Source organism: Haliaeetus leucocephalus, unplaced genomic scaffold (assembly GCF_000737465.1).
Source record: "Haliaeetus leucocephalus isolate CR32 unplaced genomic scaffold, Haliaeetus_leucocephalus-4.0 Scaffold517, whole genome shotgun sequence".
Lineage (NCBI taxonomy): Eukaryota > Metazoa > Chordata > Aves > Accipitriformes > Accipitridae > Haliaeetus > Haliaeetus leucocephalus.
The window spans coordinates 8000002-8027372 of NW_010972953.1; the positions used below are offsets into that span (position 1 = coordinate 8000002).

Sequence of the window (27371 nt, forward strand, 5' to 3'; positions counted from 1 at the left end):
CCTGGCCGGGCCTGCGCTCCCTGACCCCGCGGAGGGGGTGGCTGGCTGCTGCGGCGGCGCTGGGCCCGCCGGGGGTCTAGGCTCGGGAGTGCAGCCCTGCGGGCGCATCCATCGGCAGCGACGGCCTGCGGGCTCCTCGGCTTCGCGGCGAAGTGCGGCGCCGGCTGGAGCTTAGAATGCTTCCCGGAGATGCTGTGTCTCTTCCCAACAGCTTAAACAGAATACGTGGTGCAGTACAGATTAAATCTTCTGCTCAAGTTTCTTATTCGTTATGAGAAATCTATCAGCTTGAAACTAGCCTGCATTTTTTTCTTATCTTAAGAAGTCAGGGCAAAGTGATGTGTTGGAGAAGCAGTATCAGGACCATGAATATGGTTGGGTTTAGAATCGTAGAAAAGTCTGCGTTGGAAGGAGTCTCTGGAAATCATCTGGTCCAACCTTGTGTTGAAAGCAGGGCCTTAGATTAGGTTACATGGGGCCCTGTTTCATTTGCTGTGATTTTTTTGATACATTGCTACATAGATCTTTGCTGTACCCTGGTCTCTGGGTGCCAGAACATTGATTAGTGAGGGGATGTGTGCAGTTATATTTTAAATCACTTAGAAAATGACACAGTGTTACAGCTGAAGAGTCAAGCACTTGTATATTGGTATGAGCTAGCAATGCATGTGCATGCATGATTGCAGTCTTTAATTGCATAGTCATCTGGTTTTTACTACAGGTCCCCTACCTTTCAGTGCTTTGATGATAGTGCTCAGTGAATGGATGCTTAGTGAATACGCTTTTTAATTTTGACCTGTTTTATAAGTGCCTGCTTTAGTTAGTAAAAACATTTAACCCTCTCAAGGAAAAGAATTGCTCATGTATTTTAGTATTTTATTTGTGCTGAACCTATGCAATAACAAACCTCTGTATGAGGCAAGGTGGTGCTCCATAAAATGATGCTGTGATAGAGTAGATAAAGCAAAAAATTATTCGGTGTTAGTACTTTCTGGATGTTCAACATGAAATTTGAAATATCATATCTTTAATTTTTTTTTAGTGCTTTTATTCAACAGTGTTCACAACTAGTGTTATATTCAGTAGTAAATTTGAATGACTTCTACCTTTGAAAGCTATAGATTGAACAGCTGGAGAAGTATAACTTGTGAAATACTTAGTTCCAGTAACTTGCATGCTATTGCAGAAGAATTCCTAAATAAATACCATCTGGAGGAGAGGACTGTAACAGCTATAACTGTGAGGGCCTCTTCAGCTACATAGTTTCTGGCTTCTGCTACAAACAGGTCAGGGTCTTACAGACAGAGAGCTTTCTTCTCTGTGCTGACCTGACTTGGTTTTGAAGCACAATCTGTTGTGCTGAATGATAGAGAAATGAGGTGGAAGGGGCGTCAGGGAGATGATCCAAGCCAGGGTTTCACACCCACGAGGAAGGGGGTCATGTTCAGTTGCCAGGGCCTGTTTCATTCTGACATTTCTAAAGAGTTTTGATAATTTGCTTTTTGCAACCTGAATGTCCTTTTACTCTAATGATCTAAAATCCTTCTCGGGTAAAACAAGGCTTGTATATGGACTCTATCCTTATGCATTTTAAGGAAGCTCTTTATTTTCCTTTGTACCTCTATTGTACATATGCACATTGTAATATTTTAGAGACTGAATTTGGGCAAGCTGTTTGTTTATACTGGTATAGTGAAAGGTGTGCCTGATAAGTTTGATCTTAGTCAAATTGTTATGTGTAGATGTGGCAATTAATATTACTGAAAGATTCATTTTAGTGTGGAAAAACTTAACATTTTTCTTAAACACTCCTTTTGAAACAGGTAAGCTGTTGTTTCATAAGTGTAAAAAAAAAACCAACCAACAAACAAAAACCAAAACAACCAACCACCAAAAAACAACTGTAGCAGGAAGCCAATACAGATAGCCTATTCTGCTGAATAAGCAACTGAAAATAGGAAGTATTAGGTAGTTATGGCTGGTGGCATTCCACTGCCTCATCCAGTAGGAGGGAGGAGCTCTTCTACCAGGTGGATTTATTTACTTCTGGTTTATTTTTCTAGTCTGCAAAAAAAGTAGAATATATTTCATGGTAAAACTTTACATGACTTCCACTGGCATCTACTGAATTACAGATTCTAGCTCACAGTGTTAAAGTATTTATTTCTTTCAGAGCAAACCAAAGAGCACACAGTTATGATATCGAATAAGTGATGGGTCTTTCACAGGTAGGATTCTCCAGAGTGAAAATGGTTTGCAGTAGCAGGCTTGGACCAATAGTATTGTTATCTGAAGCTCTGACTACCAGAAAGTCTCAGTGTAAACGTATCCTGCAGGATCCTTGATGTCTTACACAAGCACTGAAAAGTCTTCTGTATAGGTAGCAATGTAGATCTTTGTAGGGAGAGCTTTGGGTGGCCAAAAAACATGGAGTTGCAGAGAGTCTTCATGGTCAGCAGCAGCTTCTTCTGTAGTGAATTATCTTCAATCTCATCAACCTATATTAAAATCAAAATCACAGTCTTTACTTATCTATTTATTTTTCTGTCTCTAAGTCTACCTGGACTTCAGAAGGGCCTTTGACACTGTCTCTCATGGCATACTCCTTGAGAAGCTGGCGGCTCATGGCTTAGACAAGTGTACTCTTTGCTGGGTAAAAAACTGGCTGGACGGACAAGCCCAAAGGGTTGTGGTGAATGGAGTTAAATCCGGTTGGTGGCCAGTCACAAGTGGTGTTCCCCAAGGCTCAGTATTGGGGCTGGTTCTGTTTAATATCTTTATCAATGATCTGGATGAGGGAATTGAGTGCACCCTCAGTAAGTTTGCAGATGACACCAAGTTGGGAGGGAGGGTTGATCTGCTGGAGGGTAGGAAGGCTCTGCAGAGGGAACTGGACAGGCTGGATCAATGGGCCGAGGCCAATTGTATGAGGTTCAACAAGGCTCGGTGCCAGGTCCTGCACTTGGGTTGCAACAACCCCATGCAGCGCTACAGGCTTGCGGAAGAGTGGCTGGAAAGCTGCCCAGCAGAAAAGGACCTGGGGTGTTGGTCAACAGCCGGCTGAATATGAGCCAGCAGTGTGCCCAGGTGGCCAAGAAGACCAATGGCATCCTGGCCTGTATCAGAAATAGTGTGGCCAGCAGGAGCAGGGAGGTGATTGTTCCCTTGTATTTGGCACTGGTGAGGCCACACCTTGAGTACTGTGTTCAGTTTTGGGCGCCTCACTGCAGGAAAGACATTGAGGTGCTGGAGCCTGTCCAAAGATGGGCAACGAAGCTGGTGAAGGGTCTAGAGCACAAGTCTTATGAGGAGCGGCTGAGGGAACTGGGGTTGTTTAGCCTGGAGAAGAGGAGGCTGAGGGAAGACCTTATCGCTCTCTACAACTACCTGAAAGGAGGTTGTAGTGAGGTGGGTCTGGTCTCTTCTGTCAGGTGGCTAGAGATGGAATGAGAGGAAATGGCCTCAAGTTGCAGCAGGGGAGGTTTAGACTGGATATTAGGAAAAATTTCTTTACTGAAAGCATTGTCAGGTATTGGAACAGGCTGCCCAGGGAAGTGGTTGAGTCACCATCCCTGGAGGTATGCAAAAAGCACATAGACAAGGCACTTCAGGACATGGTTTAGTGGGCATGGTTGATGGTTGGACTCAATGATCTTAAAGGTCTTTTCCAACCTAAATGATTCTATGATTCTAAGTAGAACTGCCTTGGGGACTGCAAACACAGATCATGTGAGAAATAGGTCTTAAATATAATCAACAGAAATAGGTTTTTTTCCCTTGTCTTTAAATTGTTGCCCATGCTTTTGAGGTTTGCCTCCATCATTTTATCTGTTCTCTCCTAACATGGATAGTGTTTCAGTATCCAGTTTCCAGAAAAGACCTCTCTACTGAAATTCAAAGTTTTAATCGGTTTTAAGTTCTGGCCTTGATTTAGTTCTTATGCTCTTACAGGTTATTTCTTCATAGTTCATAAAATATTTATTCTTTCTTTTCTTGTGTTTCCAAGAGTTAAAACTAGCTCAAGACAGATGAAAAATAATGAATGCTGTCTTAGTAGTGCTTGCTTTTGCTGGTACTTGTTAATGCATGTACTGTAATTCCTCCATATGTGTTAGCAAAGACATGGGCTATGCATTTAAAGTTGGAATAAAGATGTTACCACTACGTCGTATGGATTAAAATTTAGCCATACCATGAGATTAGAAAATGTCTTTAGGTAACAATTACATATCCTAGCTTTATTAAGACTTTCCATACCTTCTGAGGTGGTTTTAGTGAGTAAAAGTAATTTACGTGAGGTGCAAATGATCTGGTGTGTAGTTTTGAGGTGACCATCAGATGTTTAATGGATACTACCTGTCACTCCTTTTGTCCTCGTTTAACCTGCATTTTGGATTGTGAATCTTTCTTTACTCTCTGTCTTGACATGTCATTAGTTGGGATGTCAGGCTTGTTCTGGAATGTACATAAATTTGAAGTAGTATGTTTTAAAGGCAACAATTGTTTCTCTTCAGTTTCTATGAGCCACGAACAAGCTGTTTGTGGCAATGACTGCACACAAATTTCTGGAGAAGATGAGCTCTTGATTTCTGGAAGTTGCACCTTGTCCTTGAAGTTGGGCATGAAGGTGTGTACAGTAGTTACATGGGCCAAAATTTGCAGGAAGTGGCTAAATTTAGGCTTCTGAGTCCACATTTAGAAACCTAAATAATTGACCTGATTTTAAACTAACACAGTAGAATTAAAGTTGTCCTGTCTATGTCCTTAATAGCTACAACTCAAAATGTCTCTTTAGACTGGGTAGGACGTACTTCAGTTAGGCTGCTGAGTTTCAACTGGATGTAGCTGTTGTGTCCCAGCTGGCATGTCAACATTGAATCTTAGCCTTGTCGAGGAGATACTGTCAGCTAATTGGTAAAACTTCAGCTCTGTTATTCAGTACTAATGGCTAGCATCACATCCCAAAGCATTAATGGCTTTGTCCTCTTTTTCTGAAATGTTTTACTTTTGTTATTCAGTATGTTCCTTCCAGGAGCTTGGGGTTTTCTTCCTCTTCTTGGCTGTCTGTCCCTGATTTTTCCCATTACTCTATACTTCTGCAGTAGAGGGTTTGCTATCAGTGGCAGAAATATATATATATATATATATAAATTCCTTACAGAATCATCCTGGCATAATGCACAGAGCATTGGAGTGGCCTGTAGAACACAAGGTGAAGAAACTGAAGAAACACATTTTTCTAATACAGAAGAAAGGCTTTTTGCTTGTAGGTGGTTTAATATTTTAAAAACTTACGCTGGAACTTCTTTTTGTTCCATGACATCCCTCTTAAATATTTCATTGTTCATTTTAAGAAGTTGGTGTCTTCTATAAGGCCAACAAATCCATACATGTGGCTACTGTGGGAAAACCTGAACTTTACTGTGTCCGCCTGCTAAACTGTATTTTGAAGGACCTAATTATTCAAGGCCGAGAAGCAGATGTATTATGTCTGCCCAAGACTGACTTTGTCAGATGAACCAGCTTTCTTCAAGACTTTCTTCCAGATCACACAGGAAATGATCATTTTAGGAGGCATCAGAGAGGCTTATACAAGAACTGTGAGTGTATAAGGAATTGATTTTGAGGAGGCAATAGCAGTTGAATAGAGTCTGTGGGCTGACCCTTTTAGTGTAGCTTTGTTGTTTTGGCTTTTTTGGTTTTTGTTTTTTTTTTATTAATTACCTTGACAAAAGTGACCACAATACTTATTAGTGACACAAGCATGGTTGACATAGAGGCCACAGTATTATCCAGTCCTTTTGCTATAATTTGAAGACCAGAACAGATACAAGATAAAATGCAGAAGTGTAAGATGGAAGATAAGGACTAAGAACAAGAACTACTTCTTAAAGCCAGAAACTTACTATTCAGAAGTAAAAGGACACAAGTTCATATTCAGAAACAAAAGGACATATATACAAGTACATAGGCTAATCACAGAATAACCATCAATCAGTAGTAACATATAACTCTTCAAAAATAAGTAAAAATACTAATACTGAAGTGTAGTAATACCTATCTCTTTGTAAGGTAGGGAAGTGTCTGTGCTGTTGTAGAAGGCACTGACACAAATGCATAGTCTGTTACCTGTACTTAATAAAGCTCTAGTCAAACTGAAATAGATGCAGTGGGAAAATCCATTGGCAGGGAAGCAGCGATCTTACTTTGAGACAGAATAGAGCTTTAGTTGTCTATTAAAATAAAAACAACACTGGTTTTCACTGGCTAAAGTATTTTTAAAGAGGGATAGTATTGGGGATTTTTTTTTTTTTAATAGCTGAAGGGAAAGAACAAAAAATTTAGGATGGAAATCAAACTGTCAGAATAACAAGGCTTTGGAACAGCTTCCTGGTAGGCATAAAGGTTATGGTCCTGTCTCTTCTTCCTCTGATTTCTACAGGTAAATTACACTTCCAACATACCTGTTCTCACTCTGAAAATGTAGGAATAATCTTATCAAATAATCATTGCATTGTTGCTCACTACTTGATATTCATTTTTCTATTTAATTCAGTAGCATTTGAATTCAATTTTTTGATGCCATAAAACCTGTAGTTCTTTCTAATAGAATATTTATGGCCCAGCTCCCAGGAATTACATTTCATATACAATTTCCAAATTTCACTGTATTCCATGGAGACTTTGTTCCTGAGTAAGTAACCAAGGGAACCAGAGTGAACCAGTAAAATCTAGTGCTGTGAGGAACTGCATTGTAACAAGAAAATGTACATAGTGCCAAGGTGAAGTTGGGCAAATGCTTTAATACCAATGGAATGCTTTGTTCAGTTGAAGCAGCCACATTTCTCATCAGAAATCTTCCATAAAATACTCCTAAAACACAGTGCAATTTTTTTGTGTTCAAGAAAGGTCCGTAATCATCAAGTTTGAACCACAAGCTTTTTTAACCATTTGTTACAACTAGAAGCTTGGTGAGAATTATTTTAATGCTTCTAAGAGTAGAGGAAATCATAAATGCCTCCCATCAACCTGCCTTTTTTTTTTTTTTTTAAGTTCAAATGCCCTAAATGCCCTAACCATCATATTTCCTCCAGACATAACAAGATTGGATCAGAATTTTTGGTCAGCTCTTTATCCAGTCCTCTTCCGAATGGGAAGAAACCATTCTGCATGAGCTAAAATATTTACCCAAAAGATTTAGGCCTTAACTTTGTCATAATACCTTCTTGTATTATCGAAATAAGTCACCTAAACAAATCCCAGTGCTAGCTTGGTCTCAATTTCTGTGGTGTGTATGCTGTGCTTTGAGAAAGGCATATGACTCATTTCCATCACTGATGCACAAAATCAGCAACAACTTTGCATTCAACCAATATCTTGGTAAGAGGAGGATTTTTCTTTATTCTGATTTCCTTCTACAAAAAAGAGCAAAAAAATAGCCATACTAATTGAAAACAACAGCCCAGATGGTTTGCTATCATATTGTGGTAGTGACCAATAACTTACACGTAAGCCTTAAGTATTCTGTCTTCTTGTATGCACTCTGGACTTTTGGCCGTCAGAAGCCAAGGGATTTTGTGAGCTGAAGACTCTGTCTGGGTGGTCATATTTAACAACTAACGCCAGACCTTATCTCCACAAACTTTTTCATTTTTCTTTGTTAACTTACAGTTTAATTCCACAACACTGAGTGACAGTTCTTTCCACAAATTATGCAAGTGTTGGAAAAGGTACTCTCCTTGTTTTCAGATCCAGTGCACCTTGCTTCTTGTGTTTCAGGAAATAATGAATACACTAGTCTTGTACCATTCATTAAGAGGACAAAGGAAATGGATACTTGCCTGGTTTTTTCCCAAGCTTCTGAAGTGGTGTACTCCTTTTTTTTTTTCCTTTTTTTTTTTTTTTTCCCCCTTGCATGAAGCCATCCATACTGGTTATCATTCTTGTGCCCTTCTCAACAAGACAACCAGAGCTAATACATCATTCAAGATGTGAAAACATTTTTATAGTTTCTTCCTTATGATGTCTTTGCTTTGTCAACTGTTGATGAGTGTTCCTCTGCTTCTTTCTGAACATAATTGTGATGACTCTAGATCTTTCCTGAGCGCAATAAGGAGCCTGGAGCCCCTGGTTGTGTTTGCGTGGTTGAGGCGGTCTTTCTCTAGCATGTACTAGCACTCAGGAGTGCCAATTTCTGCCCCCCGCCCAGGATGTTTACTCAAGCAGTAATTCATTATCATGAGATTCATTTGCAGCATTTGAGTCTGATTTGAGTTTTCTGCATAACTGTTGTCATAAGTGATTTTTCTCATTTTTTCATTGGCTCCTTTTTTCTAGACCGCATATAAACATCAGAGTCCTTGCAGAACCCTGCGCTTTCCTGACTCGTAATCATTTACATTGCCTCATGGATTAGTGGTTCTTTTCCCTGTCACACCTTAATTTCCATAAGACCATTTGATAATTTTGTCAAAAGCTTTTTTTAAAATGCCAGTCTACTGTACTGATAGCCTTGTTTACATTTTCTTGGTTGTCTCCAGTAATTCTGGTAGCTTGTGTGATACTACTTGCCTCCTCAAAACTCATGTGAATTCTTTCTCTCAAGTATTAATTTTAAGTATTATCTCAATCAAAGGTATAGGAAGCTGTACTACAGATAGTTAGCCTAGACTCCTCTTCAGTCTGGAAAAGGAACAACTGAGAGATATGTTTGCTCTCTTGAATAGTGAACAGAAAGTCTGTAGGAGGCAAGTGTTTGCTGTCCTTTTGAGGAGAAGACCTAGAGTTTGCGAAATGAAATTAATAGCAAGCAGATTTGTGGCCAGATAGTGGAGAGGGTGCTTCAGCTACATGTAGGTGATCTGTGAAATTGTTTGTATAAGATTCTGCCGAATGCATTAAGTTTGCATGGGTTCTTAGAGCAATTTAGAGAGAGCTGTTTAAACAGATGGTAACTATGGCTCAGGAAGTCCTTGAGTTGGTAACTTGGAAACTGGGAGAGTATTCCTGTGTGAGGCACCTGATACTGGTTACTGGAGGTAGTTTTTATTTTGCAAAAGGTTCCTTACTCTGGGTTTGTCAGTTTGATCTGCCTGGTACAATTTCACAGGAATGTGAAAGATAAGTAGAGTTCTTGAAGTCATACAGAAGCAGCACTGCTCTCTTGGTTAAATAGTGCTCTCATTTTACAAGAGAAATGGTCTAAAGGAACATAAATACAGTATTTTTGGACCACTGTGTAAGTAGTATGCATCTTGTATGCAAGTTTTGAAGAGTATCGTTTTAAGGAAAGTTCACCTTGCAGTGAAAAAACACCAAAACCAAAACCCACACAAAAAACCACAGAACTCAAAAACCCAACATCCCATTAGAAATACTTTGAGTATGAAAACAGCTCATTTTGTAACTCCCCATCCATTGTACAGGTAGCAAACAACAGTTCTGGGGTAGAGTGCCAGTCTCAATTCCCTACTCATTTCTCATCATCTGTGAATATGCCCACTTTCTCTTGCAAGAAGTCAACTGATTTGGCTAATAAACATCAGTTTTATCCAGATACCGCGTTCACTCCTTTCCCAGGACATTTGCTCATCTTAAGTAGAATAGAAACTATTTCAGTGCTTGATTGTATTCTGTCAAACAAGATGCTCTTTCAGCATGGTCATTGTTGTCTTTGGAGCCTTACAAAGGCTGAAAGGAGCAGATTATGTGTAATTCAAAGTAAGGTTTATCCTTTAACCCAAGAAAAATGTTTCCCTGGCACTGGAAGAACTGTCATCCCCACATATCGTCACGTTTCCAAAGGATAAATACTGTTGAGTATTGAAGTGCGGATTAGATGACTATTCTAGTCTGGCTGTTACTCAATTCCTATCTGTCTGCTAGTTCTGCTCAGTAATAGGGTTTCTACAGCTCTGCTCTCTACAGCTTCCTGAGGAGGTGATGTGGAGAGGGCAGCGCTGATCTCTTCTCCCTGGGATCCCGTGACAGGATGCTTGGGAATGGTTCAAAGCTGCACCAGGGGAGGTTTAGAGTGGACGTTAGGAAACATTTCTTTACCAAGAGGGTGGTCAAACACTTGAACAGGCTTCCTAGAGAGGTGGTCAATGCCCCAAGCATGTCAGTGTTTGAATTGGTCAGGCAGTTGGACTAGATGATTGTTGTAGATCCCTTCCAACTGAAATATTCTATTCTACCAGTTTCCCAGTCAGAACTTGCCTTTACTGTATGTAATTTCCACATCATTCCTGAAATATGCTTTAAAATTAGTGTCATCAGTTGATACCTTTGTTTCTCTGACAGTGAGGGTAGTTTAAGCAACAGATTGATAAACGGTTAAGCATAGAAAACTGGTATTTGATATCTCTTAGAATGCTTGGCTAAATGCCATCTGGGTTTTGCAGTTTGTTACTTCTTTTTATCAGTTCTCATAAACTTTCGTTTTCTGACACTTTGACTTCCTTGGACTCATTTTTAGTGAAGAAAAACTCTAGTGTGGGATGTCCTCTCACCTCTTCTCTGATCCAGAGAATTCATTTAGTGATACTGTTATGGTCACATTCTCCTTGCTAATCAGCCTTGTTAATTCTCTGGAAGGCTTCTTTTCTCACATGTAAGCCTTTAACGGTTCATTGGGCAGTCTAAGCATACCTTTTCTCAGTTAAACTTACTGAACTAGTGATCATTAACAACTAATCCACTTGCAGGTCTTATTTTAAGGTCACTTGCAGAATGCTGACCTGTAGAGAGCAGAAGACACTCAGGCAGTGGGGACTGTGATACACAGTCTGGAAGGTACAGAACAGCTTCTTGTTTCTCTTTTTCAAACACAAGCACTTGTGCTGGAGCCAAGTTCTGATGTGAGCTCATTTGTCTTGGAGCAGTGCTAAGCCTGGCCTGGCTGTCCGTATGTGCTCTATGGAGAAGAGACTCTGTTGACCTCAGGTAATTCTCCATCCTTCAGAACCATGTAGGAAAATTAGTTTAGTGGATATTTTAGCACATTAGTTAGTGGGAGAGGATTTTTTTTTTTTAATCTTGGAAATAAGAGGTGGAAAAACTGCTCTCCTCTAATAGCATGGTACCAGCTTTCTAACAAACTTTCTTCTAGTAGATTTTTGCAAGAGATTTCCTTTTAATGTTTTGCTTCCTTGATGCATGACGTGAGGGGTCTGATGGGCAGAGCATGTGAGGGGTTGTTGATACTTCCAAATACAGCCATTACTTCAGATCTTTGGTGACTCTGGAACTACTTAGTTTTGGATATAAAACTGGAAAATCTTTCTACTTTTTTCATTGAAAGGCTTTTCAAGAATCTAACTTCAGCAGCATAAGCTGTGACGTTGATTTAATCTGTTCCAAAGAGTTTTTCTACCAGAAATTATTTCTGAGAGTTTGTTTTGATGGTATCATAATCAGTATTTACAGCCTTAGCTGTGTTCAGTATTTTGCAGGCATAGGTGGATAGGGGACATAGTGTCCACAAAGGATTCTCAGTCCAAAAGAAGCCAGAGAATAGATAAATTTTCCAAACACCTTAATTTATAGCTGAAGGCACTATCTTGTGCTGCTGCTGGGCTTTTTTTCTGTGTTCAAAATAAAGTTGAAGGTAAAAGCAGAGTAAAAATAACAGCAAGGGTGAAACTAAAAGTAGAGGGGTTAATGAAAAATCAGAGATTGTATATGTCAAAAGATGACCATCAGACAGTCAGGATTCAGTTTACAGAAGAGGAAAGTGGTTGTTCTAGAGCACTTGGGAGCTTTCCCGTGACCTAACAGGTACATTGAGGATGTTGCTAAAATTATTTTAGGACAGGCTGACCATTGAGTATGCAGGAAGAGATCACTGAAAGGAAAAGCAGAGGCCAGACTGAGTAAGTGAGTAGACTTGCTTGTAGAGTTAATTTGTTGAAAGGTTTACCTATTTAGAATAAAAAAAAAAAGGTGAGGGAAGCAGCTTTTGTTTGATCAAAGTAAGGCAGGCTTTGTGAAAATAATCAAAAACTTGTGTTGCAGAGTAACTAGAACTTGGCAATTTCAGTGCAATGGATTAAAAACAGTTTGTCAGTGCTCAGGGGCAGAAAGAGGCAACACCAAGAAGTGGACATGAATCCATGAATGAAACCTGTTTTTTAATGAAAAATGACCCCTGAGATCCGAGGGGAGCATGTGAAGAGACAGCAATACTTAGGTGTAGCCTGGCTGTATGATCCTAGAGCAATACTTAAGAGGAGGCGGTCCCCTAGCTGTACTGGAGTGACTGGAAGAGACAGTCCTTGTAGAACTCACCAGATGGATTGTGTATCTTCATTGGAAGCATTTTTACTTGCTGGTCTTTCCCTTACACCAGTGTAATCCCATTTCTAGGAAGCAGTCACCATTTTAGCAGATTGCCCTAGAGCTTTGCATCCTCTGCTTTTGCTGCTGCTGTTTGTTCATCCAAAAGAATAAGAATCAATATCAGCCATATCCATCTTATCCACAGTCTTAGAGAAGGGCTTGGTAAGAAAACTTGTGAATGTCCCTACTGGTGTATTCAAGAAGGGCCAGAGAGATCTGAGCAGGCTAGTATAATGCATTTGGAGCATGAATGGAAAATACTTGTGCAATACTTTAGAAAGAAATGAAGTAGAAATAATAGAGGACTGTGTTCTTGAATGTAGTTATCTAGGAGAGCACATGTATAGTAACCAGCTGACCTGAGGACACAGAAGAAACCTTCAAGTTGTAGGGCACATCCCAGAAACCTGAACATCTCTATTTAAACCCCTCAAATAACTTCAATTACAAGTGACCTTTCTTTCTTCTCCAGCCATGCTGAGAATGTCACTACCCATTGTCACTGTTCCTTTGGCTTGCTCTGTGCAGTGAGCAAAGCAGTAAATAGGAATGTGATCTCTGTGGTTGCTCTTCAGAAGGGCAGCAGTGTAGCTGACAACTGGGTCACTGTTATTGCCTAGAAAGTTGGCCCAGCCATAGAGACAAGCAGCAGTGCTATTGTCAGCGAAGAAGTACTAGAGATGCAAATTTTTAGATATCTGAGCAGAAAAGATCATTTGCTGTCAACAGCCAAAGATCCTGTGTAGTGAAGGGCACCGTATTGATACCACAGTGGTGTCCTGATTGTGAGCATTGTAAATACCAAATATGTTTTTGATGCTGCTAATCCTCATGGGTTCTCCCACATATTAGGATTGTTTTGCTGCGCATTACTGAGTCCCATGTGCCTCTGTGCTCCCTTTACCCAAGTGGGAATAATGCTGTCTGTGTGGTGAATCTGCTTCACAGGAGGTGAGCAGGGATAGAGCTATAGGGCTGGGGGAGCTGAGCTGCTGTTTGTTTGAGAATTTGGTGAAGGATTGTCCTGTAGTAGGGTAGGGGTCCCTCTGCCATCTAATACTGTAGTGTCTTCCATGTCACCTGTGTTGATAGGAAAGTTTGATTATAGGGTGAGTGTGGAGGAACACTGGCTATTGGTCAATTTTTTTATAATACTACAGGTGTGTGTGGAGCCCCTTTCAGGTTTTTTGCAATTACCAGTCCTAGAGGGGAAGGATGGTAGAAGTTTCCATTCCTCTCAGCAGCTAAAGGTAGAAAACTACTGTTTTGAAGGTAACGTGAGAAAACAGAGCCCTTCAGCAGGCCCTTAAGCAAACAGTCCCAGCGTATCCCCTTCTCCAGTTGTTAGCCTCTTTCTGGCATTGTATCATGTTCTCTTAGGAGCTGCTCTGTTCATTTTGTAAATTAGCTATTTTTCACCTGGAGAAGTAAAGCTTGAAATGCTTCGTGTCCTGTTAGCTTAATTCTTATTGTAAAAAGTCCTGTTTTATCTGTTGTCAGAAGGAATCTGCAGGGAGGAAAAGAAAATTACAGTATTTTCATATTTTCCCCAAAATAATTCTGCTTACCTTTGTGTAGGTTTGGTCTGTAGCTCTAATAGAGCATTATCTCTAACACTAATAAACTTTTTATTGAATGTTTTGATACTATATTTTCCTTTTGTTATTTTCCAGGGCAGGGAAACCACCACCTGGCTTACATCTGGATGTAGTCAAAGGAGACAAACTCATTGAGGTATGAAAATCGGTTTTCTATGTATTTGGTGTATCATATACATAGGCACCAGCATTAGAACATTTCCCAGCATTTGCCACACTTATAAGTATTTCCTTTCTCTCTCATATTTATAATTTTCAAACCAGTTTGGTTTACTCTGAAACTTGAGAATGAAGTGAATTTTCCCTTGCTTGTATTCTAAGGCTGTCTCGTGCTATGCAGTGCTTTCATCAGTTATCTTCTGATTAGATGCGCTATTTGAAGGGATACAAAACTGCAGTGCTCAGCTAGCAAACAAGGGCACTTTGATTCCTGAACATTAAACCTGTCCTAGTAAAAGGGAGAAGAAATAAAATGTTTGTAAGGGAAGCTCAATACTTTGCAGAGCCTTATTTCTTCCAAACTTAATTTTGGATCAAAGTTGACATTTTGTTTCCTACAAGGTACTTACATATGAGGTATCAGACTGCAGCCAGAAGGCACGTTGTCTTAGGAACTTCAGGAGCAGAAACTCTAGTAACATGGGGAAAGAAATCTCAAATACAAAAGAGTAAGAGTGAAAAAAACTCTCCACTTTGTACTGCTAGTTCAAGATACTTGTCTGGTCAGTTTATTTTTTATTTTGTGTTAGAGTAAGGTTAACTAAGCATCCTGTATTTTATAGGATTGTTGCCCTGTCCTACAGTATGATTTTTCATCCCATGTTCTAAATCTGTGAACAGTGCTGTGATTAGCACAGATACAATAAGTTATTTTTATTACAACAAAGGAATTTGTCTGATACACATCACTTCATTTGCTATTTCATTTTTTGTCTTATATCGCACTAAAAGTAGTAAATAAAGGCTCTCTAACATGTTTGACAGAGGGGACCCAAGCCAGTGAATGTATTTTAGCTGTGGAGAAACTCCTAACTTGCAATCAACTGAAACAGAGAAATGTTTGTGGGCAGCAAAAGTTTGCAAAGTTGAGCCAACTTTTCTGAACAGAAACTTGGAAAATTAAGAACTCTGTGTTAGATCAAGAAAGATTTAGGTAGCTTAAAATCTTGGCTGGTTTTTGATGTATGTGTTTTGGGTTTGTGTGGTGGGGTTTTGGTAGCAGGGAAGGGGCTGCAAGGGTGACTCCTGTGAGAAGCTGCTAGAAGCTTCCCTCGCTCCAAGTCAGACTCACCGCTGGCCAAGGCTGAGCCCATCAGCAACAGCAGTAGCGCCTCTGGGATAACATATTTAAGAAGGGAAACATGCAGCAGAGGGAGGAAGATGGGAATGTGAGAGAAACCCCTGTGTAGATCCCAAGGTCAGTGAGGAAGGAGGGGAGGAGGAGCAGGGAAGGAGGGGATGCCCCTGCAGCCCCTGGGGAGACGGCAGGCTGTCCCCCCCCAGCCCATGGAGGGGAGTGGGAGAGCAGATGCCCACCTGCAGCCTGTGGAGGAGCCCATGCCAGAGCAGGGGGATGCCCCCCAAGATGGCCAGGACTCCATGGTAAAGCCCGCGCTGGAGCAGTCTGTGACTGAAGATCGGCCCGCGGAAAGGACCCATGCCGGAGAAGTTCATGGAGAACTGTCTCCTGTGGGGGGACCCCACACTGGGGCAGGGGGCAAGCGAGGAGTCCTCCCCCTGAGAAGGAAAGAGTGGCAGAGACAAGGTGTGATGAACAGCGACAACCCCCATTCCTTGTCCCCCTGTGCTGCTGAGGGGGATGAGGTGGAGAAAATTGGGAGTGGAGTTGAGCCTGGAAAGGAGGGACACATGGGGGACGGTGTTCTAAGATTTGGGTTTACTTCTCATTATCCTTGTTTTGATTTGATTGGTAGTAAATTAAATTGATTGTGTTTTTTCCCCAAGTTGAGTGTGGTTTTTGCCTGTAACTGTAAGTGGTGAGTGATCCCTCCCTGTCCTTGTCTCAACACACGAGCATTTCTTTGTATTTTCTCCTCCTCATCCCACCAGGAGTGAGCGAGCAGCTTCATGGTGCTTTTTTGCCAGCTGAGCTTAAACCATGACTGTATGCTATCACAGGAGCATCAGACAGTATTAAGTGTTCTTTCTGGGTGTCTAGCAGGAGAGTTTTACTGTTTAGAATTTGGTTAAGCTACCAGAATATGCTTTGCATAGGAAAGCAGATAGAGATGTTACAAACAGGTATCTCACAAATCAACTTGTATTTTCCCAGGCCAGAAACGAGTAAAATGAGGCTTTCCTTTATAGTCCATTAGTGTTGGGTTTACAGAGTGTTTTGAGAGTGCGCTCTTATCCTGGATTTAAAGGCACAGAAAATTGGCAGAGCCAGTCTTGACTTAAGAGATCTTTGTTCAGCCTTAATTTGAAAGGAATTAGATACTAACACACATTTACTGCATCTTCAGAGTGGCTCATTAGTTCATACAAGACATGACTGAGTTGGTTCATACCTGCTACTTGGACTATGTTGGAGCTATCCTTCACTGGCTCTTTCTAGGCACTAGAGCTTTCAGATCCTTTGCGTTGTGTTTGTCTTCAAACCATGGACCATGTATTCTGCTTCTTTTGGTACTATTACATGTTCAGAATCATTTTCAGAGGTCAGAGAGCTGTAGTAAGACTGTTTCTTAACTCAGCCTTCTCATTGCCACTCTAGCAGTAGCGTCTGGGGTAAGGATTGTACTTGGCAGTGGGTGTTCCAGTATTTCTTTCAGGCCACATAATGAGATTCAGTGAGCAAAGCCAAATGGCAGTGACTGGGTTTTTGGTATGTGGCAGGTGGCCAAGCATAATGCAGCCTTCCCACCTGGGAGGCTTATTCTCCAAGATGAGTTTTTTCTTGTCATGGTTCTTTTGGATTTTTGAGTCTGGAGAGCGAGCTTTAGGGTGAAAGAGTTTATATGGAGCTCTCTGCTCAATTAATCCTCAGGTGCTAGGCAAATGACTGTCATGGGAGTCCTGGTCAGGACTGAAAAAAAAGCAGCAAAATGCCATATGGAAGCTGAGGATGCACCACTGGTTTTTGCAATGGATGAGCAAATTTGGTGTAGATAAATTGACAGTCAGGAAAATCATCCTGGTGGTGTTAGACTCTGAGGCTGTGCTGCCCAAAGCTTTTGGGCCTACAGGAGGTCCCAAGTTGTCTTTGTAAGCCTGGGGTCTCTGTCTGTATTGGGAAAGTGGGTGGTATAAACATCCTGATTCCCTCTTCCTACAATCAACTCTCTTGACAACCTAAAAGAGGTTCTTTTTGCTGCCGTGCAGAGTACTGTTAACAGGCATTGCTAGTCTGCTATTCAACTACTCCAAGGTTCAGTAGAGGATGTGGTCACACAAAGGTTACAGAATGACTGCAGAGTTTGTGTTTTACCTCCTGAATATCTGATGTTGACTATCAATGTTACTGAGATCAGTGAGGTACAGCTTGCCTGCCATTCAGTGTGTAATATGTGTGCTGAAGCTGTGGCAAGCAGTGACCAGGCGCAGGCACCTATGTGTGTAGCACAGAGGGTCGGCCTTGCTGTTGTACTTCGGTCTGCTGAAGTAAGAATTGGAAGAGCTGGCTTGGTGGGCAAGTTTTAGCAGACTGTTCCATGTAGCATGCGTGCCTGCTTGTGGCCTTGCACTCTGTATAATACATAGGTGATGATTTAAGTCCTCTAGACTGTGGTGGTTATGTGAAACAATGTATTGTGTGTATGTATGGGAACTGTGCAACAAATTAACAGCATTTGAATATGATCCATCTGTTTCACTGTTAGGTACATGTGGCAAATAGTTCTTCAGTTTTGTCTTTTATGGTAGACAGCAGTAGCCAAGAAAGAACATTCTTAAAACTTGTGGATTACTGAGCACTTGATACTAACCGAGCCATCTGTATCCCAGGTCTTGTACAGGGGTCTGAGGTACACCTTGTGATTGCTAGGTCTGAAAAGTGCAACATTAAAACAAGCCCTGAAGTGTTTAAGCTCAGTGTATAAAGGATGACACTGGGTTATAACTCAGAGGCACAGAAAATTTTGGAAACATTATCTTGAAGTAAAGGCAATAAAATTATTTTCTCTTGATGATTTGTTGCAATATTTCCAGTTTATGAATTTGTGTCTTTGCAAAATCTCTTGAAATGCTATCAAGTGAGAATGGTATTGTTTTGTGTGTAACAGGTGCAAATGAAAACTTACAGGACACTTTTGGTTTCAGCTGTGGACAAGAATGAGAAATTGTTTGACCAATTTTTATGGTACTTGAAATTGTGAGAACTTCTTGCAGAGCTGAGCACTGAAATGTGGAGTAATGTCAGCTTCAGATCCACTTGTTTGTATCAGAGTTGTGTTTACACAGGATTATTTTTTTTCAAATACATAAGAATAAAAGGAGAAGTTAGTGCTCATCTTACAAAGTGGAATCATAGAATTCATTAGTACAAAGGTATTGAATTTGGGAAGACTCAGAGTGCTGAACTGAATGGGTAAAGTATTGCATAACATTGGACGTAAATCCATTGCTATGAAGTTGAACCCCAGAAAACCTAACCAGCGTTTCTCAAAAGATGTAACAAATACTGTGGTATTCACAGATCAATAGCTGGATGAAACAATGGTAATCTTAAGGGAAAAACATCAGTGAGACTAATGGAATGATAGCTGTTGATTAAGGCTTGCAGAGAAAAGCGTAACAAAAATACACTAGCATGAAGGATGTACAGGGAGGAGATTCACTGATCTATATACAAGTGGAATAAAAAAAAAGCGAAATAATATTCAACCAGAAAGGACTGAGGAAACCATGTACTACTTTAAGCTCTTTATCAGTGGTTTATACTTTCTGGTAATTCTAAGAGGAGGGTCTTGTGAAAACCAGCATTTGTAAAGAGACAGAAAGGGATAATAAAGGAGCCAGGTGAAAGCAGAATCCGGTAGACTGTTTCAGTATATTGATTTCTTGGGTTTTTTATCTGAATTATACTGAGGCTTTGAGGTATGCTGTTCCCTGCCAGACACAAATAGATTCAGAGGAGACACCCACATGTTTTAAATGTCCCAACTGCAGGAAAATCACTTGCATTTTTGCATTTGTACCTCACTTGTCACCAGATAATGTACTTGAAGGTGAATTGCTAATTAAGCTGTGATTCCTGTCTTATCAAATGAGACATGGACTCACAAAGAAGATTTTTTTTTTTTTTTTTAGTTTAAGTATTCGCACTCTTGTGGATTTTTCTGCCAGCCTATGTATCACTGAGGGTACTGATGAAGTCGTCATTCTATCTAGCTGTTTGTTTTCACAGAACTTCTTGAAATTTAGTATCTTGTAGTGCTGGTTGAAATTGGCCGGTTGGTTGAGAAGTTACTTGGTTTCGCAGTGGGTGTCAGGAGCTGATAGATCACCTAAGTCTTGTTATTTTAAGAAAGCAGGCCAAAATACATAAGTCAGTAGATTTCACAAAGCATTTACCCTCATGAAATCGTGCTTAAAATGTATGCTTTGAGTTAGCTGGGAATAAGACATTAGCAGACTATTATCTAAGGGAACAATTAATTGTAAAGTCGTCATGATGTATACTAGTATGGAGTTGTTCAATTAATTCTTCTAGTGACCTAAAAGAGAGAATAAACATGCAGAAATAAATCAAATACTTATTACTGAATACCAGATTATGAGAACTTCCAGCATGGGGCTGACAGATGTTCAGCAGAACAATGAGAAATCCAACCTAGAAAATTTAGAACACATCTGGAGGGGAAATGAAAAAAAATCAGTGGGGAAGTGACATCTGAATGCAGCAGTGCTAAAAGTCCTGAAGTTCATAATTCGTGGGCAGGTAAATAGATGTAACATTGCAAGGTGACATGCAGTAGAAAATGAGGTCCATGTCATTTTCATGCTTGCAGGTAAGGCAGAGGAATATAAATACTATGTCTTATCCAAGCTGCCTCCTTATTTTTTATATGACTTGGTAGTGCCACAGAATAAGTAACTGTGTAGGTGCTCATTGTGTCAGTCTTTCTGATAGCTCAAAAAAAACCCCCAAACCAACTACCTGTAACCTGTAACTGATACATTGGCTCTTTCTAGCTGAGCATGTAGTTTATACAGGTGGCAAAACTGAGGAGCAAACAGCTGATTGACATGAATGCTGCTGCCAGAAAGGGAGGTCCTTCCTCATCACACAGTCCTAGTGCATATAATCCACTGCTTCACTAGAGCCAGCTGGGATACGCATCTGACTGAAGGCAAACTGATTCAGTCCACTAAAACAGTAGAAGACTAATGCAGCAATAAAGTGCTTTGCAAGCTGAAAACTTTGAGATGTGTGGCAGTGCAATTGAGGAGAGGATTGTATAGCTGGGAATGGAAGGAGGGAGAGGGGAGAAATCCTCATGCTCTAGCAGGTAAAATGTTAACTGAGCTCCCACCATCTCATGAAAGCAATGCTTTCCTGAACTAAAGTCTTTTTTTTCTGATGGAAAATGTATCATCAGCATTCCCTTGATCATGCTATTGAAACATGGTGTGGGCTTTGGTAAACGTTTCAAAAAGCAAGAGAAGCCATCTGTTAATGAATCTGTAATGCATTGCTTGCCTTTGACTTGTGCAGCTGAAAGCAAAAAAACACAGGTTGGATTAAGATCCTGGAATACAGTAAGAAAGAAGGCTTGCACTGCTTAGGTACTTCAGCATTTAGGCACAAGGAGTTCCTTTCAACATTGTCTGTTAATAGAAATAGTCTGTGTACACTGTAGAATTGTGTCAACATGTTCCTTTGCTTTTCAGAGATAGTTTATGTAACCGATATTACAGTATGTAAGATCTTTTTTGAAGAAGAGATTAGAACTAGGATGAATTAAGAAGAAATGCCTAAAATTAATGGCTTACTTGAATAGACTAATATAGATTCATATCACAGGACATATTCAGCATAGTTTTACATCTTTGTTATAAAGGTCTGAAATCTCCTGTATGTCCATTTCTATACAGAAATATAATTTTGATGTTCTGTATCAGGCTGGAGATCATTTAGCATAGATTCCTGGTTTAGACACGGCCAAAGGTCATCTGCGTTGAGGAATGTGTAAAAATCATTGGGAGCAGATGTGAGAGAGAATCTCTTGTATGAGACAGTCTCAAGCTTTGAAGAGTTATTATCCATCCCAGGCTGTTTTATGTTGGCTGTTAAAGAAGGGAATAACTGGGACTTTTCCATATTCAGCTATTCTGATTTTACAAAGAGAAGGTTTGAGCTTCTGTATTTAACAGTGTCAGACAAACTGAAATACTGATTAGCTGTTGATGCTTTGTTTTGAATTTGCTGTTTATTCGTGTTCTTGAATTTTTTCAGGAAGATCCAAAAGATTATAGGAGTCTAATGTGCTTCTCTGTTTGATATTCTACCTCAGAAACTCATCATTGATGAGAAGAAATACTATCTCTTTGGGAGAAATCCTGATCTGTGCGATTTTACCATTGACCACCAGTCTTGCTCTCGGGTCCATGCTGCCTTGGTCTATCACAAACACCTCAAGAGGGTTTTCCTCATAGATCTAAACAGCAGTAAGTACTGTGACATTTAATCAGATAGAATTATGATATTTCAATGCTTAAACATTTCTGAATCTGAGACACTCCTTTTTTTTGGTGGTGGTGGTGGTGTTTGCACTGTGTGGATAGTTTACTATAATCTGAATTAGCATCCTAGTGAAAGATTGGCAAGGGTTAACAGCAAAGGACGATTTGCTCCAGTCAGCTTACATCTGCTTAGCTTGGTGTTTAAAACAACATTTCTAGACTCTTAAGAGGCTAAGGGAGAGGAGGAAAGTGACTTGGCCTTCGCTTCGCAATTTTAATGAAGCTTTCTCTTCTGAGGGTGGTTTCCCAAGATATAAAACCTGACATACTGTTTTTTTCCACTGAGGGAGTGATTCCAGACATGCTACATTGGGACCTACGAGAATCCAGAAAGTAAATGGTGTTTGTCATTTATTTCCATGACTTTTTGAGGACTTCTAATGTGTGTTATCATAGTTCGTGAGATGGTAGGTAAAATGTACATAGCTAATGTTTTCAGCAGTGCCTCAGTGACTTGTGTCTCAGAGCAACCATGTACAGTTTCTGAACTTCTCAAGAGTTGAACTCAAATACTGTGAGCCCAAGCTGATGATTAACAGGCTATTTTGCATTTTGATGTTCTCAGCACATGGCACATTCTTGGGTCATATCCGTTTGGAACCTCACAAACCCCAACAGATACCCATTGACTCCACAGTTTCATTTGGCGCTTCTACACGGGCATATACTCTGCGAGAGAAGCCTCAGACACTGCCATCAGCAGTTAAAGGAGATGAGAAAATGGGCGGTGAAGATGAAGAGCTCAAGGGCTTGCTAGGCCTGCCAGAGGAGGAGACAGAACTTGATGTGAGTACGATGACACATTGTACTTAGATGGCATTTCCAGCTAAACGGATAGCATTCCCCAGTCATTTCCTTAGGTTCAGGTTCTTAATTTCTTGGCCTTGAAGATAGCCCAAGGTGTCTTCTGCTGGCAGATATGCACAAACCATCTTGTTCTGCCATGAGAAGCCTGTGATCATGCTGCTTCCCAGAATCAGTGACCTAATAATCCTGCTATTCCAATGGTCTTCTCACAAAGGCTTGCCAGGGAATATGTGTTCTCCAGCTAACATTACCCCAGGTCAGGGGTGATTTTCTACACTGTTCCCCATTGCCAGATAACAGTGACTGCTGCCCTGTTTCCTACAGTTAGCTAGTGAAGAAGGAGAAAGCAGTGTATGTGGCATTCACAGGACTGTTGAGGTTGGAAGGGACCTCTTGGGATCACCTAGTCCAGCCCCCCTGCTCAAGCAGGGTTAGCTAGAGCAGGTTGCCCAGAATTGTGCTCAGTCAAGGTCTGAATATATCTGCAGGCAGAGACTCCACAACCTCTCTGGGCAACCTGTTGCAGCACTGGAGCACTCTTTCTTCCTAGGGGTCTCAAGTTGAAGCTAAACAGTGTGCTGTGGTCTTGTGATACGCACAATCACATGATTAAATCAGACTTCATACACTAGTTGCTTAAACTATTTCATCTCCAAATTTGTCCTTAGAACCTGACAGAGTTTAATACAGCCCACAATAAAAGAATTTCCACGCTAACCATTGAGGAAGGGAACTTGGATATTCAGAGACCAAAGAGAAAACGGAAGAACTCCAGAGTGACATTCAGTGATGATGATGAAATCATCAATCCAGGTAAGCAGTTTGCTTTAATCTTTAGTTGACGCCCTTAAGACCCTCTTTCCAGTATTCTCATAGGGATTCCTCATGGCTGCATATAGATAAGGAGAACAGAAGTTTGGCAGTCAGCATTTGGGATCTGCTATTTCAGAGAAGCTGCCATGTGTCTCACTTAAGTCTTTGACCTCTGTTTCATCTCTTCTACCTGTAAAATAACTGCATGATTTGTGCAGGACAGGGATATCTCACTCAGCCTCATTGTTCAAAATTCTATCAGATGTTGGAAAAATCTCATGGGTCAAAAGGAGGAAAGTGTTTTAAATTTTTTTGTCAATTTGAGATTCTGAATGGGAACTGAACTGTTTGGTTTTTCATATGTCCCTTAATGCTTTCCTTACCTCTTGCCTAATGGATATCTGTCTCGAGCTCAGAGGTTTTCTGCTACTTGTCTACATATCTGAAACAAGTCATCCTCATTAAAAATGATGCCTCTGAAGGTGTATCCAATTCCTAATTAGTCATTTTTCTCCCTTAGCTGTTTTATAGTAATGGCATTCCTATTAATGATATTTTATATGGCTAATACTCTTATTAATAAAAGAGTAGCTTATTAATGAGCATGCATTTTAAAATGCAGTCTGGAGCTAGTTTCATTTGGCAGTGTGTACCACCCCGAATAACCATTTTGGTTATAAGGTTATGCAGTTTAGTGCTCAGAACATCCTAATGTAAAAAGCAGTCATTCACATTACAAAAAAGGCAGTTTTTTCAGACTTTCAGAGACTCTACTTGAATTCTTCTGACTCCTCTTTCAAGGTCCCTCAAGGACTTCTGGGGCTAGCTGTTGTGCCTTTGAGCACATGCAGTGCCTTGTCAGCAGCAGCTCTTGGCCCAGAACTCCAGTCTGTCTAATCAGTGCAAACTGCCCATCCATCTGTTCCCCTTCCCTGCTCTCCATTTGAGTGGAAGCCTTTCTTACCAGAGTATCTGATGAGCCCACCTTGAGACAGAGCCACTAGGTGTCCTCTCAGCTCCTCGCTTTGTTTGGGCATGCTTGTGCTTACTGAGAGGTACTAGAGTGCTGGCTTTGAGAAGACGAGGTCCATGTACCAATTCTTCGTATAGGTTCCTTTACCTGACAGATGTTCTATTTTTTTCCTGTATTCTTACTGAAGGCTTCACTGTTCTTCCCTTTACAGAGGATGTGGACCCTTCTGTTGGGCGTTTCAGGAACATGGTACAGACGGCAGTAGTCCCTGTTAAGGTACAGAGTAACTCCCAACTTTCTAATGAATACATCACATTGATGAACTCACTTTATGAATTACACCTTAGAAACATAATGTTCTATGGTGGAAAGTGTTTTATTGTTAAGCAAAAGTCATGTTCATGTTTCACAATTGTCTTTTTAGCAGATTAGACCATTTCCCTTCAAATTCAGCTTTAGCTCTTTTCTTTAATAACACGTGGGATCAATGGCAACTTTTTTCCTCCCAAAAAGAAACAGTCCAGAAATTCAGTATGGTAGTTCTAGGCATCAATTAAAATTGTGGGAAGTGTGGAAAATAGAAAGTAAAAATGAGAGGTTGCTTGTTTAAATACTGTAAGTGCTAAAGATTTCATAAGGTTATCTGCTAGAACTAGCAGGGTTTACACTTTGCTTCAAGATCAGTGTGTTGCTGGTGCTGTATTTAATTTGAATTAGGAGTAGGGAAGATTTGCAAAACTTCAGGGTAGCTAAGCAACAGTGTAATAGCAATTTCACTTGTTGCTGGTATACACTAAATAATGTATGTGGAAAAGGATAATTCTACATAAACCCCAGACTGCAGGAGAAGATTCAAATGATCAGGAGCAAGACAAAATCACCCAAGTGATCTAGAAGTTGCAGTTTCTTACAGTGGGGGGAAGGAAGGGTCTGTGTTACTGACTAAAGACCTACTCGGTCTTGCGTTCAGGCCAAGCTCAAGACTGGAAAGCATGTTCAGGAGGTAATAGGTGCTCAGCGTGATCTAAGTTAAACCTGAGCTTCAACTTCTGTCACCCTTTCCTGCACTATGCACCTTTAAGAGTTTATTATTAAGTGGTTTTCAAGGAAACCCAGAAGAAATCTTCTGGGACAAAGACTGAGACATGGTCTGTAACCACTTTATGTGTGGCTGCTCTAGGTGCCTTTTGGGGGAAGATGGCATTGGCATCCAGTTTAAATAGCTTGCTTGTTCCATGTATTTTGAATAATTCTTTAAATACTTCTGCCTACAGAAAAAACGGTTGGAGAATCAAGGCTCGTTGACCACAGATGATTCTGCATCACGACGTATGCAAAACTTTCCCTACAGTGGAGGATTATATGGTGGTTTACCTCCAACTCACAATGAGGCAGGTTCCCAATCGCATGGTGTCCATGGGACAGCACTCATTGGTGGTCTGCCAATGCCCTACCCCAATCTTGCCCCAGATGTGGACTTGACTCCTGTTGTGCCCTCAACAGTTAACATGAACCCAGCTCCAAACCCTGCTGTCTTTAATCCTGAAGCTGTGAATGAACCCAAGAAGAAGAAATATGCAAAGGAGGCATGGCCGGGCAAGAAGCCAACCCCTTCCCTACTGATCTGAGTTGGGTTTTGTTGAGGGAGGGTGGGAGTTACGAACTCCAGAAACTGTTTATGTGCAGTATCGTCTTTTTAAAATTTCAATGTCCTAACCAGATGTTTTACCAAGATTGGAGAAGTGAAATATCCTTTAAAGATCTGTCTTCAAATGTTTTTATATGTCTGTTAAAAAAAAAAAGAAATACAGCTCCCATCTCCTTTTGAACCAAAATATCTGGCAGCCTTTTCTTAGCCATTACTGTCCCCAGAGGTCTTTACTCTGAATTTTGATCCGTAAGTTGAAGGGGCAGAGTCATACAATTTAATTATCATTTATGGCATGACCCTGCAAATTCATGTACTTAGGTGTCGTGCTTACTATGAGTAATGTTGTCCCTGCTCGACTTGCTCATAGCAGGTCAGCTGTATCAGAAGTAAATGTTTGTGGGGCCAAGTCTTCCAGAAATCCCATTGGTATGAGTTCTAAAACTTGCAAAATACATGTCAGCTTTTATTTTTTACATTTTCAAAACTTCACCAATGTGGGGTTTTTTTGTTTTGTTTTGTTTTTGTTTAGTTTGGCTACCGCTTGTTTTAATTTCTACCTAAAACACTACAGCATCCCATTAGTTCATGAGAATTTGGAGTTGAGATGGGCAAGAAATAGGTGGGCTTCCTTAGGTGTGGTCCAGTATTGTAGGATGGATTGCTGTGTGGACAGATAAAGGGGTGCACATTTGGATGGAACTGAGCTTGAGTTGGTGCTAATGGCAGCATACAGGCATGGCAAGCCTAGGAGCGTTTGGTAGATAGGCACTATCTACACTGTACAAACAATAAACAACAAAGTAGTGTTGACTTTTTTCCCCTGTGATAAGTTAAGGTGGAGTTAACAGAGAGGAGAACAGTTTCCTTTAAACTTGGTGACCCTTTTAACTTAGTTTCATTTTTATTTGCAAATGGAACTTGTGAGCTTAGAGTATGTGTGAGATGCAGCAAGACACATAAAAATCAGCAGCTATCAGCAGTGTCAGAGGACTTGCATGTTTAACAGCTAAAACCACAATCTGCACACTATTTTGGCTGCTAGTAACAGTGGGTGAGAACTGAGTGCTACTTCAAGCTAGAATATGAATTCTCAGTTGAGAATCTGCCTCGCCTTGAATAAAGCAGTGCACAAGTTGGTTTCGTAATACTACATTTTTTTACTACTTTGTCACTTTTTCCCATTGAATAAAATGAGAAGATTGATTTGGATTGTTGCTCTAGCCCTTCAAATCTTCAGTTTTAGATTTCAAAATCTGATTCACATGTATTCAGACACTATGTCTTTGTACAAGGTAAGGCCAGAGCTCTGTTGTTCTTACGTTTACTCTGGATTTTTTTACATTCTGTAATGCAGTTCAGCTACGTAGTCACATTCCTTTGTTGTTTGGGGGATTTCTCCAGAAAATATGCACTAAAATGATGGTATACCCAGCTGTTCATTGTGTACAGTACTGTAGCTAGGCTATTAGTGGTGTGAAAATCT

General features: G+C 40.5%; 1 protein-coding gene across 1 annotated transcript in view; it reads left to right on the forward strand.

The window, feature by feature from the left end:
• Nucleotides 1-26066, forward strand: part of PPP1R8 (protein phosphatase 1, regulatory subunit 8) — a 26198-nt gene extending 132 nt beyond the window's left edge. The window contains exons 2-7 of the mRNA XM_010576263.1: nucleotides 14013-14073; nucleotides 21416-21569; nucleotides 22210-22430; nucleotides 23120-23264; nucleotides 24449-24513; nucleotides 25512-26066. Coding sequence (XP_010574565.1) covers nucleotides 14013-14073; nucleotides 21416-21569; nucleotides 22210-22430; nucleotides 23120-23264; nucleotides 24449-24513; nucleotides 25512-25865 — 1000 coding nt within the window. The 3' untranslated portion in view covers nucleotides 25866-26066. The remainder of the gene's footprint in view (nucleotides 1-14012; nucleotides 14074-21415; nucleotides 21570-22209; nucleotides 22431-23119; nucleotides 23265-24448; nucleotides 24514-25511) is intronic.
• Nucleotides 26067-27371: the final 1305 nt, after the last annotated feature.